The sequence below is a fragment of the Mya arenaria genome, chromosome 14 (assembly GCF_026914265.1).
Source record: "Mya arenaria isolate MELC-2E11 chromosome 14, ASM2691426v1".
NCBI classification, from domain to species: domain Eukaryota; kingdom Metazoa; phylum Mollusca; class Bivalvia; order Myida; family Myidae; genus Mya; species Mya arenaria.
Genome location: NC_069135.1, coordinates 35,005,400 through 35,023,016, shown reverse-complemented (window position 1 = coordinate 35,023,016; position 17,617 = coordinate 35,005,400). Strand labels below are relative to the sequence as shown.

Genomic DNA, 17,617 nt, shown 5'->3' with positions numbered 1-17,617 from the left:
ATGACCCCCAAAAACCATAGGGGTCATCTCCTGGTCGGGCCAATTCTCCAAGTCAAGTTTGAGGGCCATGGGTGCAGGCATTGTCGAGTTATCACTCGGACAACCTTTTACCATTCAAGGTGACTGTGACCTTGACCTTTGGCCAGATGACCCCCAAAAACAAAAGGGGTCATGTACTGGTCAGGCCCAATTCCAAGTCAAGTTTGAGGGCCATGGGTGCAGGCATTGTCATGTTATCACAAGGAAAACCTTTAACCATTCAAGGTGACTGTGACCTTGACCTTTGGCCCGATGACACCCAAAAACAATAGGGGTCTTCTACTGGTCAGGCCCAACCTCCAATTCAATTATGAGGGCCATGGGTGCAGGCATTGTCGAATTATCACTCGGACAACCTTTTACCATTCAAGGTCACTGTGACCTTGACCTTTGGCCCGATGACCCCCAAAAACAATAGGGGTCATCTCCTGGTCAGGCCCAACCTCCAATTCAATTATGAGGGCCATGGGTGCCGGCATTGTTGAGTTATCACTCGGACAACCTTTTACCATTCAAGGTCACTGTGAACTTGACCTTTGACCTGATGAGCCCCAAAAACAATAGGGGTCAGCTACTGGTCAGGCCCAACCGCCAAGTCAAGTTTGAGGGCCATGGGTGCAGGCATTGTCAAGTTATCACTCGGACGACCTTTTACCATTCAAGGTCACTGTGACCTTGACCTTTGGTCTGATGACCCCCCAAAACAATAGGGGTCATCTACTGGTCAGGCCCAACCTCCATGTCAAGTTTGAGGGCCATTGGTGCAGGCATTGTTGAGTTATCACTCGGACAAGCTTTAAAATTATTTTACCATTAAAGGTCACTGTGACCTTGACCTTTGACCCGATGACCCCCAAAATCAATAGGGGTCATCTACTGGTCAGGCCCAACCTTCATGTGAAGTTTGATGACCATACGTCCAGGAATTGTTGAGTTATCACTCGGACAAGCTTTGGTCTACCGACCGACCGACCGACCGACATGCCTGTGCAAAGCAATATACCCCTCTTCTTCGAAGGGGGGCATAAAAAATATATCCAACTTGAAATTGCCGTCCCTGATGCTTGACAATGCTGCACAACAGTTAGATAACTTAAATTTGCATTTAATTGTCTATACTTAAAGCTCAGCATATTCCAAAACAATTTAAGTTAGAAAATATAAAATGCATAAAACAGGAGACTGTTTTGACAAGAAGATATTAAAACAACCTGATTGATGTAAAAATAATTATCAGAAACAAAAAAAAAGATTTACAAGTCACATTTGAAAAACCAACGTTCATAAAGTACTTACAACTTAAAAATCCAATTTAAACCAACAGTTATGAAGTAGTGACTACATTAACGTAACATTTAAAACCAACAGTCATAATGTAGTGTGTACTTAAATGTCGCATTTAAAACCAACAGTCATAATGTAGTGTGTACTTAAATGTCGCATTTAAAACCAACAGTCATAATGTAGTGTGTACTTAAATGTCGCATTTAAAACCAACAGTCATAATGTAGTGTGTACTTAAATGTCGCATTTAAAACCAACAGTCATAATGTAGTGTGTACTTAAATTAATGTCGCATTTAAAACCAACAGTCATAAAAAAGTTTTTCCTAAAATACACATTTGAAACCAACAGTCACAAAGTAGTGATTACTTAAGTCACATTCGAAACAAATAGCCATAAAGTAGTGACTACTGAAAACTCACATTCGAAAACAACAGTCCTAAAGAAGTGACTACTGAAAAGTCACATTTAAACCCAACAGTCATAAAGTAGTGACTACTGAAAAGTCATATTTAAAACCAACAGTCATAAAGTAGTGACTACTGAAAAGTCACATTGATACCCAACAGTCATAAAGTAGTGACTACTGAAAAGTCACATTGATACCCAACAGTCATAAAGTAGTGACTACTGAAAAATCACATATGAAACCCAACAGTCATAAAGTAGTGACTACTGAAAAGTCACATTTGATACCCCAACCATCCTTAAGTAGTGACTACTGAAAAGTCACATTTGATACCCCAACCATCCTTAAGTAGTGACTACTGAAAAGTCACATTTGATACCCCAACCATCCTTAAGTAGTGACTACTGAAAAGTCACATTTGATACCCCAACCACCCTTAAGTAGTGACTACTGAAAAGTCACATTTGATACCCAACAGTCATAAAGTAGTGACTACTGAAAAGTCGCATCTGAAACCAACAGTCATAAAGTAGTGACTACTGAAAAGTCGCATCTGAAACCAACAGTCATAAAGTAGTGGCTACTGGAAAGTCACATTTGGAACAAACAGTCCTAAAGTAGTGACTATTGAAAAGACACATTTGAAACCAACAGTCATAAAGTAGTGACTACTGAAAAGTCACATCTGAAACCAACAGTCATAAAGCAATGACTACTGAAAAGTCACATCTGAAACCAACAGCCATAAACATCATTATTTTCTTACAATCACCAGGGCCATGACAAACTTTGTCTCATTTCAATGAAATTAATAACCAGGAAAGAACCAGGAAAATATAGTGACTACTTAAAGGTCTTGATTGTGAGAGCAGCGGACATTTTAATATCTCAAAATTTCATGAAATTACCCTGCCGCCTGAAAATTAGACGGAAATCTAACAGATTGGCAATAAATAAAAAAAAATCCAAGATATTCCTGGCTTAACCATAAGCATTTCAAATTTATTTCCATGAATTACCAGTGTCTCTGGAATTGAAAAAACAACAGCAGGAAATTATATAAAACACAAATGGAAACCAATTTGAAATGAAGTAAAATCAAGCAGCAGTAAAAACTGATGTGCATGACATTGAGCAGATGGCAAATTTCACATAAAGACTAATATTTTGACAGACTCGAGCATTCTTGGCAGATCTCAACGACAAAGACAGCGAAAAAAATCCAATATACCAATACTTTTAACAAATTCTTCCCACTTGATAACAAGCCTGGATACTGACGTCATTCGATAATGCTGTTGACAGAGGCAAATATGGAAATAACAACAATAGGTATGATTATTTTATATTGTTATATCGCTTTAAATTATTCATAATGGTACATACTTTTCATCTCATGTTTTTGTAAAGACTTTCCTTAGAACCATATTTTTTGTTCTTTAGTAATCACACAATTCTGATTGCTTAATAAATGTAGCTGGGTATTTTCTATAAAAACAGATGAAGTTATCTTTGTTTAATTTTGTGTAACTTTTAACTTAGAGCAAATCTGTTAAAATGTTTGTTAAAACTGCACTCTCACAGATTGACCATTTTGACAACTTTTTTTATTTTTTGTCTTGGAATGAATCAATTTTTGCTTACAAATATCGGGAAACTAGTGATCAAATTCTGGTGACATAATATCAGTTCACAGTTTTTAAAATTCAGGTTCGAAAGTTACGAACCCTCATAGAATAATGAGCTTTAGGGTCTTAAACATCAAACGTAAATATGGGAAAATGGTTTTTCAGCTAGGACTCTTGTTTCTATTCACTACGGTGGCTAGCCGACCTTGACTCTTGTCAGCTTCGAATTGTGGTCTGCTGTTTTCCTTAATAAATCATCCAGCTGTAGACAAATGTCTTTCTTCACTTTGTAAGAGTATGAGATATTCCAATTTACCATATAGCGCCACTGGTGAATAATTTTCAGATTGATGCAAAACTTAACAATTATTCGTAATGCTATGTTGCTTCCAGTTACTGACCAAAAGAAGTGATGATTTGGAAAACAGACATTTACTTGTTACTGGTAAAGATATAATGTCTTTAAATTTTGAGGGAATAACATTTTTCAAACATTTTCTACAAAACTCCCCAGCAACCCTCATATTGAAACAAGACTCTCCCCAGCAACCCTCATATTGAAACAAGACTCTCCCCAGCAACCCTCATATTCAAACAAGACTTTTCCCAGGAACCCTCATATTCAAACAAGACTTTTCCCAGCAACCCTCATATTCAAACAAGACTCTCCCCAGCAACCCTCATATTCAAACAAGACTCTCCCCAGCAACCCTCATATTCAAACAAGACTCTCCCCAGCAACCCTCATATTCAAACAAGACTCTCCCCAGCAACCCTCATATTAAAACAAGACTTAGTGTTTCCTAAAAAAGAATAAATATGTTTGAATGTGATATTTTACTGTTATGTAAAAATAAGGAGACATTGGGCCGATATTCAGAACATTGCTAATTTAATAGCGTTGTGTACAACATTGTTGATATATTTCAAATCTGTATTGGTCTGGAAGATTCTCAAGGACACATATTTGAGCTGCAGTATTTCGAACAAGAATCAAGACAAGTGTTTCAGGTGTACATGTTTTGTTTAAATATATAAATATCTCAAAACCTTTAAAGTAAGCAATGATGCCATTAACAACGTTGCAAACTTTAACAAAGTTCTACAGGCCCAATATTATGTATCAGACTGCTATTATTTTCCTCTGCATTAGAATCACTTACATACATATGCATTTATCTTGAAACAAAAAATGAAATTTTATTCAACTCAATGATTAGACTCTATTGATGATATCAATTCATGGAGGATAAGTTACTAAGCAACATAGGAGTATACAGTGATTTGGTACTTCTAGTATCAACACACTGTTTTCTAGTGCATGAATGAATAAATTTGTGACTTAATAGATTTATCTAAAATTTTGAAGAGCCATGATAAACTAAATAGGGGTTGGTGGGCGAATATCCTTAAGAAGGTCAATATTAAGTTAATCCATATCTGTTGACTAAGATAATCCATAATTAAACACAAGTACTTAAGTGATATCTTACAGGTCTCCATTCAAAGATATCACCTCAGCCTTTATCTAAGTTTGGAACAGTAGAATATCGTTTTTACTTTCCTTGAAACAAGTGGGACTTTACGGGCAAAGCAGGAATGTAAGCGTAAACAAACAGATCATTTTGCATTATGATAGAAACGTATAGCTAGCCATTAAACCCATATGGATCATCTGCACATGGCATTAGTTTTTGGCAATTGAATTTGGGATGAATTAACGACATGCAAAATTTGGTATTTGCTAGACCTACCTTAATGACGGATCAATGTTTCTATTTGAAAAATATGATTCTTTGAACTTAATGATTATTTTTTACAGGAAAAGAGAGATTGGATACTATGAACGCAAAGAATAAAAAATACCCACTGTTCCAAACAAGAACTGCTAGACATTGGAGGCACGGGAAAAAAGTTTGGATGTATATGTACTAACTTCTCTTTGGTGACGAAGCCTGGATGAAGGCTGTTACGATGTCGCAGTTATTCTGGAGTTTGGACATTCGCCTCTCTCGTCGCTTTAACTGCCGAACCAGTTTGGCGGATATCTGGTTAACCTGGCGTGTCATGTCCGATATCAGCTTGCGAAGCTGGACCGCACCTGAGGTTTGAAACAAATGTGTTTTATTGATGTTGTGTAATATATATATTCCAGTGTGCAAACATTGCAATTAAGTTTCATTAAACACTATCTAAATGTAGAAAACAACCTACATTTTCAGCCAATGAAATTGCAGATAGAATTTCAACTTTCGCCGATGTTTAAAGGTCCACAAACTGACACTTATCCTATACACCCTCTGTATGTCAGAGTTTTTATTGACAATGTTCCAGCCAATGAGGATGTGTTCTAAGTCAGTTCAATGACCTAAAGTAGAATCTAAATGATAAAGAAGGTCTATTTTGCTATGTTTATTATGCCCATTCTTAATCATTAAGAGTTGGCTTCACATTATCTAACTATTACATGTTATATTATTGTTTTATAAGTTAAAATTATATTTCACAGTATCTGACATATTCCAATGAACTTCATGTAAATAAATCAAGTTACTTCTGTCACAACAAAGTTGTACGACCTGCATGGTATTCTGATTTCTTAACCATCGCATTTACTGCAGGGGAGGTAAGAAAAACAATACTGTTTTTTTTAAATTCAGCATTATCCTTCCTGCTACAAATGTATATAGATTTTATAGAGGATGATTTTTTCAGAGCAAGATAGCATTTTATTTTCTGTGTGAGCATCAAATTTCAGCATGTATTTCACAACTGGTTTTAACAAGAGTGAAATGTTTACCTTTGGTTTCACAAGACGAAATATATTGCAATCTTACACTGAAAGTAACATTTTTTCTTATTATTTCAAGAGTGCAGTAGAGAAAATGTTAAACCCTTGTGTTTTCTTACTTTGTTAAAAAAATGTGTATAACTCAAAAACTACTACTGTGAAAGTTATGGGACTTCCTCTACATAAACATAATGACTATGGTAACATTTCTGGCAAGTTTATCATAGACAAAGGGCTGAAATGTCCGAACATTGAAATCATATTTTGATAAATAGAAAGTTTACCCTTTTTAAATTCACCATTGTCTTTCAATAAATCACTATGGATGACTGACTCTCAATAAATAAATCGTTACAATTAAAAGCATCTACTTGGTATTTCTTATTTTTCTTCAGTAACATATAGAATAAAATTTCTTCAAGCAATAATTATTTCATAGATTTGGTGATGTTTTACTACCATAATCTTTCAGGTTAGCCCTATTCAGGCTCCCTAGAAGTCGACCCCCAATCTCCACGCTGCCCGACGCTCTCCGCCATGAGGCAAATTCTGCCGTACTCGAGTACTCTGTGAACGTGTCACTGTCAAAACTGTCGTGTCGATGGTCATGCCAGCGGTCGTAGATCTCAGATAGCAGTCCGTCAACTATGGATGATTGACTCTCAAACGGAGGTCTGAAAGGCAAGCATTTGAAATATAGATATATATTCAAATATATTTTTGATATCACAGTATAAATTCAAATATATTTTTGATATCACAGTCTTTATATAAGTATACAGTTGTAAATTAATAATTTCTATGATATAACAAACGTATTTCAGGTAATGGCCACATACTTTCCGAGCAAAAAACAAGCTCTAGAAATGTGAGCAATTTTTCACTTTAATTTTACAAATTTAATCATTTAGTTAATAGGATTATTTTTTAGTTTTTAAAAATTTCATATAAGGCAAGTAATTTGCTTAAAAACACCTTAGCAAACGATAAGTAAAAATAGTTATTATATATAAACAAATTGTCATGCATGGATACTTTCATTTTAATGTTATCAAGGACATTTTCAGTCATTTCATAATGGTAAATATAAGCTAAGTACTGTACATGTAAATAATTGTTTACACCTCAATAGATGAAGGAATACTAAAATACTGTAGATGTATGCCCTACTAAATAATTATTTTCAATGTATTATGTATAGAGCCACTAGTGATGAAATGCTTATCGAGTACAATCGATAAATTGTTGTTGACAATGTAATGTCAGCGACAATCGATAGTGGTTGTCCAAAATCAATGTCGCTTTTATTGATTTCGGTAATAACCTGTTTTGTAATGCGGTAATTTAATTGTACTTGATACGGTGTGCATCATTTTGCATCTGATATATGTGTTTTGTTGTTATGTTCATTTGTGGAAGTATTAAAGTCACTACAAGTTTTTGGAAATTTGTTAACTGTTCCAATAAGCATGACTATAGTATCACACTAATTGACCCCAGGTTAAACATTTAAATGATCATGATAATACTACGTATTAAGAATGTATTCCCAAATTATATTTTTAACTTTCTATTATGGTCCGATAGTAAATCGAAATGCTTGGTCCGATTCCATTTGATTATCGATAGCAAATTGAGTCCGATTTTCAAACACTAAGTTTTTTTCAGCTGAAAAGAAGAGTCCCATGAACTGACCGACCCAAAATCTAGAAAGACTCCAACGATGGGGCCAATAAAAGCCTTTGATTTGAAGTCTTGTGTCAACAATAGCCCCATCATCATCATACTCATCATCAACATCATCATACCACCCAATTCAACTTATTTTCATCTTCATAAACTATATTATAATTAAAATAACACTTAAGCAACACCATTTGCAGAAGCAGGGGACCAAAAATAATAAGATCATATTAATCATTTAACATGATGATGATGATGATGACGATTTAATATATCTTTTTCTAATTTTGTTACTGTGTTAACAATTGAAAAACAGAAAACAAAACAGCTTTTCTATTTTTATCTATGTTTTGTTGTATTAGAAAAACAAAACAATAGTAATTGGACTCATATGTCCACATATTTACACATTAATGAATCCTTTTTTTTTACTATTTGGTACCCAGGATTCAGACAAAAATGTGATAATTGTCCAGTTTGTAATGATTTGTAATGATTAAAAAGCTCTGCAAACATGTTTATTTATCTTGCCTTGCCTTTTTAAAATAAATGATATCTTTTCTCTGAGGCATTTGTTTGTAATTTGTTTTGAAAGGCTTTAACAAAACGAAAAGTGGTTCCCATGTTTTTCTTCCATCAAGCAGTCATCTTTGACTGTTTATTTTAATGTTTACTGCAAAATAGAAATTGAATAAGCCATGCTGGACACACTGTGAGTTTAGACCATGATGAAGCTAATGGTAACCAACTAGCCACATGTAATCTAATCTAATATCTAATACATCTAATATCATGTATGTATAATGTTATTTACTATGCATGTTGTTTATTTTAAATGTCTATGTATGTGCATTCCTTATTGAAATAAATAAATAAATAAATAAATAAATAAGTCCGTCCGTCCGTCCGTCCATCCATCCATCCATCGAGACTTTGCCAAAAAATAAAAAGACCCTGAAGCGCCTGTTTATATGGACTGCATTGTAGGTACTGTAACGGTCCGCTGTATGCGGCGGATGTGCGTTCATAGTCTCCACTTCTATGCACTTGCTAGAAAGCTCAGCTGTCCTGTGAGGCATAGTAAGTTGGAACTTCAACAATCTTTAATGCTCTAATTTCCTGATGGTTGAAGTGTAACGGTCCCCTGTAGGCGGCAGAGGTCTACAGCGGCGGAGGTGCATTCATAATAATATTCCGTATAAAACGGAAGTACGTTCATACCGGATGTAAACTTGGTTGGTAATATGCAAATTAGCAAATACTGGGCTATGTGAGAATAGAAAAGTTAGTGTATATAAAGACCAGTGGACCCCTTCAGGGTCGAGCATTCTTTTCCCTGAAGGGATCTGTTGGTGTTTGTTTCATTACGCCAGAAAGCTCGGCTATCTGGTGTTTGTTTGTTTGGCTCGCATATACACACATAACTTTATATACTCGATAAGTAATTAAAACTTTGCAATGACATACAAGACTAATGAAGACCGTAGGTACTAAAGATTATGTGGGGACAACTGCAATTTACCAGTATGTGTTTATTGTTGAACAAGCTTTGGTGACTCAATTTATGTTAGATGTACGCTAGCTGGTAGTAGGATTACTGTATTATTGGTCCTAGACGCTAGCTTAAGCGAAAAATATGGATTAGTACAGTAAAACATGAACTTGTTAACAGAACATTTGAGCTTGTCGTGCAATTGAACTAAAGAATGCAAGGATTTTTCACAAGCCTTTCTCGAGAAATAATCATTACCTTTCTCCTGGCAATGCCAATGGAGGTTTGTTTTGATGGAACAGAATCTGTGGACTTTCTATAGGGAACAGATGGCTTAAAATGGGCTCTTCAGACATGACAGCGTATCTGATGCATCTATAAACTTAATTGAATATACTCGTTGGACAGTTAACAAATGGCATTTAAAATACGGATTAAAACAGCAATAAAACTTTGACAAATGTTGAAACTTGCATCTGCCATCTTGCCATGTTTACATTTTTTCGGATGATCTTTGTGTTTTTCGAAGATTTTCGCGTGTTCGGGAACAAACATAGGGAACCAGTACCCCGGGCGGAAGTTAGAAATCAAGTTTCACCATGGCCAGCTACCTTTTACCACATTTACAATCCAAACAAGATGTTGACAACGTTATTCGTCATACCGAAGAACTCGTTTTAGTGTTGAGATTTGGAAAAGATGAAGATCCAGTGTGCTTACAACTTGATCACATTGTAAACACTTATTACTATTTTATGTCATATATTTTCGTGACCTAAATCAATCACAAGCTATTTGGCATTAGGCACGTAATTCAGAGTTGCGTTGCTTAATCTGTCCACTTTCTATTGCCTGGCAACCAAATACTATCCAAAGCTATGTAGAAGAGCGCCACCTCGATCCATGGTCTAGTGGTAACACACTTGACTGTCAAACCAGGGGTCGTAGGTTCCACTAAAAATAATAATCGTCTACCCGGAAGGATGTACAATGGGGGTCCCATGTGACAGTGCCATACACTGGTTCATGTTAAAGAACTAGGGTTGCTCTAACCAGGGTTACATTCTGTCTGTGCACTTAGCCACATTAATGCACTTATAGTCAATGTCGATGTTTCCTAATCTGTCACAGATCAGTGCGTGCTAAGGCACATGACCGTCATCACCGCGGGTCTGATTAACAGTAATTCACACTTATAATCAGGGTGCTAATTGCTGTTCATTATGACACATTATTCCTTGTCTGAGACATTGAAGTTGTACCTCTAAATGTCGATATTTGATGACGATGTTGTTACAAATTTAATTAATTTAGCCATTTATAATCGGTAATCTCCTAATCACATAATTGGGTCGTCTATCATCCAATTATCGAAACGTCCCATTTTAACCAATCAGAGAAGACACTGGTCAAATGATTAAAAGTTTGTTAAATTGCGATAGAAAAAGCAAAGAATTGATGAAAAATGTTGTCAAGCATTAGTAAACAATTGATACTTGCAGTGTAAAAACAAGGCACACCATTTAAAACATTGTTTCGTTTGAAGGAGACGTTCATTGAAAAACAGACGGTGGCGCTAAGAAAATCAAATGCTTGACTTCATGACCAATATCTGATAGTTTTTGTGTAGAATGTTCATAATGAAAATTTGTTTTGTAATCTCAAAACTTTTTTATTTGCTTTTATAGCGTTTACTTACGTAGAAGTAGAAGATTCGGCGAGTCACCGCCATTTTGTCATAACATTTTTCGGAGTTTATTTCTCGATTTTCAAGTTCTATTATTAAGTATTAGTGAGTTTTTCATGAAGGATAGAGATTTTAAATGTCATTTTGTTTTAAAATGTCAGCATATTGAAATTTATATAACCAAAGACAAGTAAACAACAGCAAAGCTGAATGAGACATTCATACCCTGTCCTGATCGTACCAAAATAAGATTCGCCCCTTGCACTTAAATGTTTTTAACAGCTCATATATAAGGCCATTCTGATTGTTTCAAATGGTATTTTTTTTATATGTCTTTGTTTTTATTTTAGACGCTTTTTGGAGGTAAACTTTACATTGCAAAAAGGAGACTCTAGACAAGTACACTTTTGATAGAACACTTTTTTTAACATTCCGTCTAGTAACAGCAATCGAAGTAAATGTGAATTTAAAGTTTTGTGGCATGGCACAATATTTATCTCAGGTTTTGACATAAGTATCTCTTCTCCTTATAAAGTCTCCCCACTTCTCCCTAATTTGACTGGTGGGAGAAGTGACTTCTCCCGAAAAAATCAGCCTTGTAAGAGCCCTGTTGACACGAACCTGAGATGATTAAGAAAGTGTCTGAAGTGAAAATGAACAAGGAAGAAGAATTAAGAGTATTCTGTAGGGATATTACTATAATGTGTGCATGAATATGCATGTACTTTGATAAGGTACATGGTCGTTTTACAACAATACAAAGCTAATATTGTGCGCATTGTTTTCTCATTTAAGAAAGCATCATGCCCCTATTTTGGCCCACCCTGCCCTTTTTTTGGCCCACCCAGCCCTTTTAATTCCTGGCTAAAACACTAGTTTATATGATATCGGAGCACTCAGCCAATGGGCAAGGCTGGAGTGCGAGTATAAATAAGCTTACTAGCAGTAACCTAGCAATCTATGACGTACAATGTTTCGATAGATTAACACAGCCACTGGGCTAGGGAATCGGGCACGTAACCAATAAATTATTTGCCATTGTTGCAGTTTTATTGCTCAGATATTAAACAACACACACTCAAAAATAAATATAAAACCTTGCAGTACTGACCAGCAATTCCTTCTCTACAATACTGATCTCTTAAGCAGACTTACATGGCCTAGTGTGACGCCATAGACTTTATAAAATTGGTTTGCATTTTTTGGTATTTTTAATGATTATCTAACATGTAAGAAAATTTTCATGACTTAATATAAGTTTATATATATAAATGGCTTTTTATTATGTACATACATAAATAAAAAAACTTTTAAAATATTTTTTTTAATCTAATTTCTTTAGCATTGGTTATGAAACATCAAATATCATTTTGAACTTAGCATATCAGAAGTTAAGAACGTGTCAATTGGGCTGGTCAAAGTACGCGTGGAGTCCTTCGGACTCCACACACTTAGACCAGCCCAATTGCTTTCATACCCCGATAATGAAATCAACCCCACAATTCATTCCTTATATTTACACCAATAGTTCATTTTTTTATTAAAAAAACATTCATTTCATTTCGGATTACCTTTCAGTAATCCTTTTTTACCCATTCTGTAAATAGGACGACCCGACTGTTAATTTGTTTTTTTCAAATGACGTCACAATAACGCGGGAAAAGATCAACCACTTGAAATCACTTCTAAACGTAAAATTGAAACACTTTTGGCAACAAAACGTTTAAAATATAATAACTTAGCACTTTCTAAAATGTTGATTTATATTTTACGGGACCTGCTGACGCAATACAAACAATAACAAGATAAATAGTTTTCATGTATATTGTTATGCGATGAATTGCGATCCGAACATATCCGAAATGTTGCGTTCTTCGACTAATGAACGCAATTGCCGAAAGGCAGTTCATTTAAGGAATGGAAGTTGAGGTGTAAATATTAAGATAAAGACAAAAGTTGTTTCATATGGGTTGGCTTAAGTTTTTTAGCTCCACTGGCCGAAGGCCATGGAGCTTATGTCGTCACAGATTGTCCGTCGTGAGTGCGTGCGTGCGTGCGTGCGTGCGTGCGTAAACTTTTACTTTAAACGACATCTCCTCTGAAACTGTTAAGCGGATTTTGACAAAACTTCACAGGAATGTTCCTTTGGTGGTCCTTTACCAAAATTGCTCAAATGGTTCCGGTCCATTGCACAATATGGCCGCCAGGGCAAAAAAATAGAAAAACCTTTAAAGAACATCTTCTCAGAAACCGATGATCAGATTTTGATGAAACTTAATAGAAATGTTCCTTGGATGGTCCTTTACCAAAATTGCTCAAATGGTTCCGGTCCATTGCACAATATGGCCGCCAGAGCTAAAAATAGCAAAATCTTTAAACGACATCTCCTCTGAAACGGTTTGGCAGATTTTGATGAAACTTGACAGTAATGTTCCTTGGGTGGTCCTTTATTAAAATTGCTCAAATGGTTCTGGTCCATTGCACAATATGGCCGCCACAGCTAAAAATAGCAAAATCTTTAAACGACATCTCCTCTGAAACGGATAGGCAGATTTTGATGAAACTTGACAGAATTGTTCCTTGGATGGTCCTTAACCAAAATTGCTCAAATGGTTCCGGTCCGCTGCACAACATGGCTGCCAGGGCAAAAAAATAGAAAAACCTTTAAAGAACATCTTCTCAGAAACCGATGATCAGATTTTGATGAAACTTAACAGAAATGTTCCTTGGATGGTCCTTTACCAAAATTGCTCAAATGGTTCAGGTCCATTGCACAATATGGCCGCCAGAGCTAAAAATAGCAAAATCTTTAAACGACATCTCCTCTGAAACGGTTCGGCAGATTTTGATGAAACTTGACAGTAATGTTCCTTGGGTGGTCCTTTATTAATATTGCTCAAATGGTTCTGGTCCATTGCACAATATGGCCGCCACAGCTAAAAATAGCAAAATCTTTAAACGACATCTCCTCTGAAACGGATAGGCAGATTTTGATGAAACTTGACAGAATTGTTCCTTGGGTGGTCCTTAACCAAAATTGCTCAAATGGTTCCGGTCCGCTGCAAAACATGGCTGCCAGGGAAAAAAAATAGAAAAACCTTTAAAGAACATCTTCTCAGAAACCGATGATCAGATTTTGATGAAACTTAACAGAAATGTTCCTTGGATGGTCATTAACCAAAATTTGTTAAATGGTTCCAGTCCACTGCACACCATGGCTGCCAGAGCTAAAAAATAAAAAAAACTTTATACGACTTGTCGTCGAAACCGATGACCTTTTTTCGATAAAACTTGACAGAAATGTTTGTTTGGTGCTCCTTTACTCAAATTGCCCAAATCATTTCGGTCCACTGCACAACATGGCAGCCAGAGCTATTAAAGTAAAAAAATTTTTTAAATAACTTCTCCTCAAAAATTGATGATTGTATTTCTATGAAACTTGACGAAAATGTTCGTTAAGTGGTCTTTGCTTGAACCTTTTGGCCAGTGGAGCACAGGCACTGATATGCCTCTTGTTTGAGGTATGATTTAATCAAATTTAGCATTGCAAATTAAGGGAGCATTTACATTTCTTTGAGGTAACAGTGGTCACCTAAGCAACTGGCTTTCTCACATGCTGGATTTTATATAGCTAAAATTGTTGATTTTTTGTTGTTCATTCAAGTTAGATTTTGAGCTCTATTGAAGTGTATCAGGGGAGATCACTGAGTAGGAGATTATAAATGTTTTAGAAACCTGTTACATACCAGGTTATCCATCTTAGAAATGAAACCCTTCATCTCATTGAAATGTTTTGAGTCAGTAAAAACTTGCAAAAAGGAAATAATACTCTTTGGGGGAATAACTCAAGGCATGGACAGTTAATTTAATCATAAAATCTATTTCAGCTGGCAAAGTCTGTGGACGATCTTGGAAAGATGGCAAAGATTTATACGGTGGATGTGGACAAAGTGCCTGTGTACACAAGATACTTTGACATCACACTTTTACCTGCAACTATATTCTTCTTCAATGCTCAACACATCAAAGTTGATTGGGGGTAAGTTGCTACACAGGTGGAGAGTAGTAGAATATTGTAACGTCTTAGGATTTTAAGAAATGAAGATTCAACACACTAAACGACTATATCTTTTGATACTTCCAAAATTTAATGTTTTCTATGACGCTATCTGTATAAACGGAGAAGTTAATAGCTAGTCGTGCTTGACAGGTTGACATTTAAATAAAAGTAAATATGACAAATTTAGAAATAAGGAATCTCCAAACGTAAAGCCCGTGTTGAATCATAGGATAAAAGCAAAAGTTTGATCCGCTTTTAAGCATTGCCTGCATTCATCTTTCATCAATGGCTTCACTGCTGAGGTCATTATTGACCATACCCCAGGGGTCCCTTGTTTAACATAGAGATATACAGGGAAATTTTTGAAGATCTTCTTGGCTGAAACAGCTGACCCCAGACTGTTGATATTTGATGGAAAGCATCATATGGTGGTTATTTACCAAGATTGTTAAAATTATGACCCTGGGATCAAAATTGGCCTCAAACTGGGGTCACCTGTTCTTCATAGAAATATAAAGAAATGAAACTTCTTGTCTGAAACAGAAAGGCATAGAGCTTAGATATTTGCTGTAAAGTTTAATGTAGTGGTCCTCTACTAAAATTGTTAAAAATATACCCATAGTGTTATTAGTGTATAGGCTCCGTTGCTGGGGTCACCTATTTTTACATACAGATAGATAGAAAAAATAAAACAAAAAGGCCCAAAGGTTAGATATTTGGTGTGTAACATTGTCTAGTGGTATATAAGTAATCACTTATGTCCTTAGCAAATTCTTTCTTCTGTTCGACCCATTGACTTTTTTAGCAACCATTTACTTCCTTAGCAACTACAGACATTCATAGTAACCAATGACTTTCTAAGCAATAAGTGACTTTAGTAGCAACTGCATATATTCTTCCTTATTTTTGTAGAGTAATTTGATTCGGACCATAAACTCTAAACTTTCTCATATGAGTCATAAAGGACCATCATGGTCCTCTTAGGACCATCATGGTCCTCTTAGGACCATCATGGTCCTCTTATTTATTTAATGTCACTTCAAGGTCTTGAAGTGCTGTACTGTGTCAATAGTTTTTAAAATGTGTATACCTGGTAAACAATGTGGATCAAATGTTTGAAGCAATTAAATTATAATAGAAATAGTTCTTGAACTTATAAAATGTCATCTTTTGTTCACTTTATTTGTAAAATAAATATTTACTGCACAATTTAGCCTGTGTTTGGCATGGAATATTGAGCAGAAGAACACTTGTTTTGTTTTTCTTTCTTTCTTTTCCAGAACTGCAGACCACACAAAATTCATTGGTACATTCCAATCAAAGCAAGATTTGATTGATGTTGTGGAGGTGATATTCCGAGGAGCCATGAAAGGCAAAGTGATGGTCCGGAGTCCCCTCGATCCGACAACATTACAGAAATATGACCTGGTTTATAAGGACTTTTGATGCAGCTGTATCAAGAATTCAACATTTTTATCATTGTCAATTTTACCATGGCTGGTGAAAAGTGTAAAACTGAAACTGTTGGTGTCAGACTGTCTATTAATGTCAAAGACGTCTGTTGTTTAAAGTTTAACAGTGATCTACACTTTCTACTAATAGAGATTCTTGACTTCTTCCTTCATTATTTTTAAGTTAAATGATTTCAGATATCCTTGAATGTTTTATGTCGGCTTTTCTGCTCACTTAAGTTCCAAGTAAAAGAACTCCTTTTTTATAACACAATGTATTAGTTTTGAACATTAGGATAACGCTGACAATGTTTTTTTGTTACTCAATTTTTTTATTTTTTATTAATGAAATGACATTGTTTATTTTTCATTTAGAGGGGTAAAAAAAGGTGTTCACCTTCCTTGGGGTTGCATTTGAGGTCTCTAGGGTCAAGGTCAAAGTAACTGTTTCAATAAATAAATAAAAACAATTCAAATTGAATCTCACAACACAAGCTGACATTCTTCTGTCAAACATGGTTTTGTCGCATTTCTGCATTCCTTATTATTAAGAATCTAAACATCTGTTACAAAGAATTCAGCCTTGTGTTCAGTCCTGTAGTATTGTTTATTTAGATGGTGGGGCTATTCATTTTTCAGAGATTACTAAAATGTAATGATTTTTATATGCATGGATTTTTTTTAAAGATACCTTTACCAGTAAAGCATGTGTCAGATATAATAAATAAAGAAAAGGATAAAAGAAGATTTATTCTTTTTATTAACTGTTGTTAGTACATATATTATGACCAAGTCTGTGATGACAGCCATGTAAACGATAAAGGTGCAATAACTATTGTAATAAATATATAAAAGTATAAATGTACATGTTAAAAGTATTAATAAAATGGTTCGATGGATGTTTGGTAAATGAACAATTATTGTAAGTATTTGCACAATGTAAATTATATGTATTTATTTATGTTTGTTGTTTATTATACTGCTTTTGCCTTGGTATTGATTGTTGTTGCCTTGATTGCTGTTAATTGTAATTATGTATTCTTATCTTAATGTTTCAGATTACAATTGTGAAGAAGAAAAAAAAGATAATAAA

General features: G+C 35.1%; 2 protein-coding genes across 2 annotated transcripts in view; one reads left to right on the top strand and one right to left on the bottom strand.

Annotated features, from left to right (window-relative positions):
* LOC128217575 (TBC1 domain family member 30-like) overlaps positions 1-9,813 on the bottom strand; it is a 54,819-nt gene extending 45,006 nt beyond the window's left edge. The window contains exons 1-3 of the mRNA XM_052924798.1: positions 9,585-9,813; positions 6,611-6,825; positions 5,297-5,461 (exon numbers count right to left, since the gene is read on the bottom strand). Coding sequence (XP_052780758.1) covers positions 5,297-5,461; positions 6,611-6,825; positions 9,585-9,682 — 478 coding nt within the window. The 5' untranslated portion in view covers positions 9,683-9,813. The remainder of the gene's footprint in view (positions 1-5,296; positions 5,462-6,610; positions 6,826-9,584) is intronic.
* A 5-nt stretch (positions 9,814-9,818) lies between these two features.
* On the top strand, positions 9,819-17,617 carry LOC128217577 (thioredoxin-like protein 4B). The gene is made up of 3 exons (XM_052924804.1): positions 9,819-10,060; positions 14,901-15,052; positions 16,354-17,617. The coding sequence occupies exons 1-3, from the start codon at positions 9,926-9,928 to the stop codon at positions 16,517-16,519; spliced, it is 453 nt and encodes a 150-aa protein (XP_052780764.1). The 5' UTR covers positions 9,819-9,925; the 3' UTR covers positions 16,520-17,617.

Excerpts from the sequence above, each read along its gene's own strand:
- LOC128217577 (XM_052924804.1), top strand. The coding sequence starts at position 9,926 with ATGGCCAGCTACCTTTTACCACATTTACAATCCAAACAAGATGTTGAC. Across the intron at positions 10,061-14,900 it reads GCTTACAACTTGATCACATT|CTGGCAAAGTCTGTGGACGA; the intron begins GTAAACACTTAT and ends AATCTATTTCAG. Across the intron at positions 15,053-16,353 it reads CACATCAAAGTTGATTGGGG|AACTGCAGACCACACAAAAT; the intron begins GTAAGTTGCTAC and ends TTTCTTTTCCAG.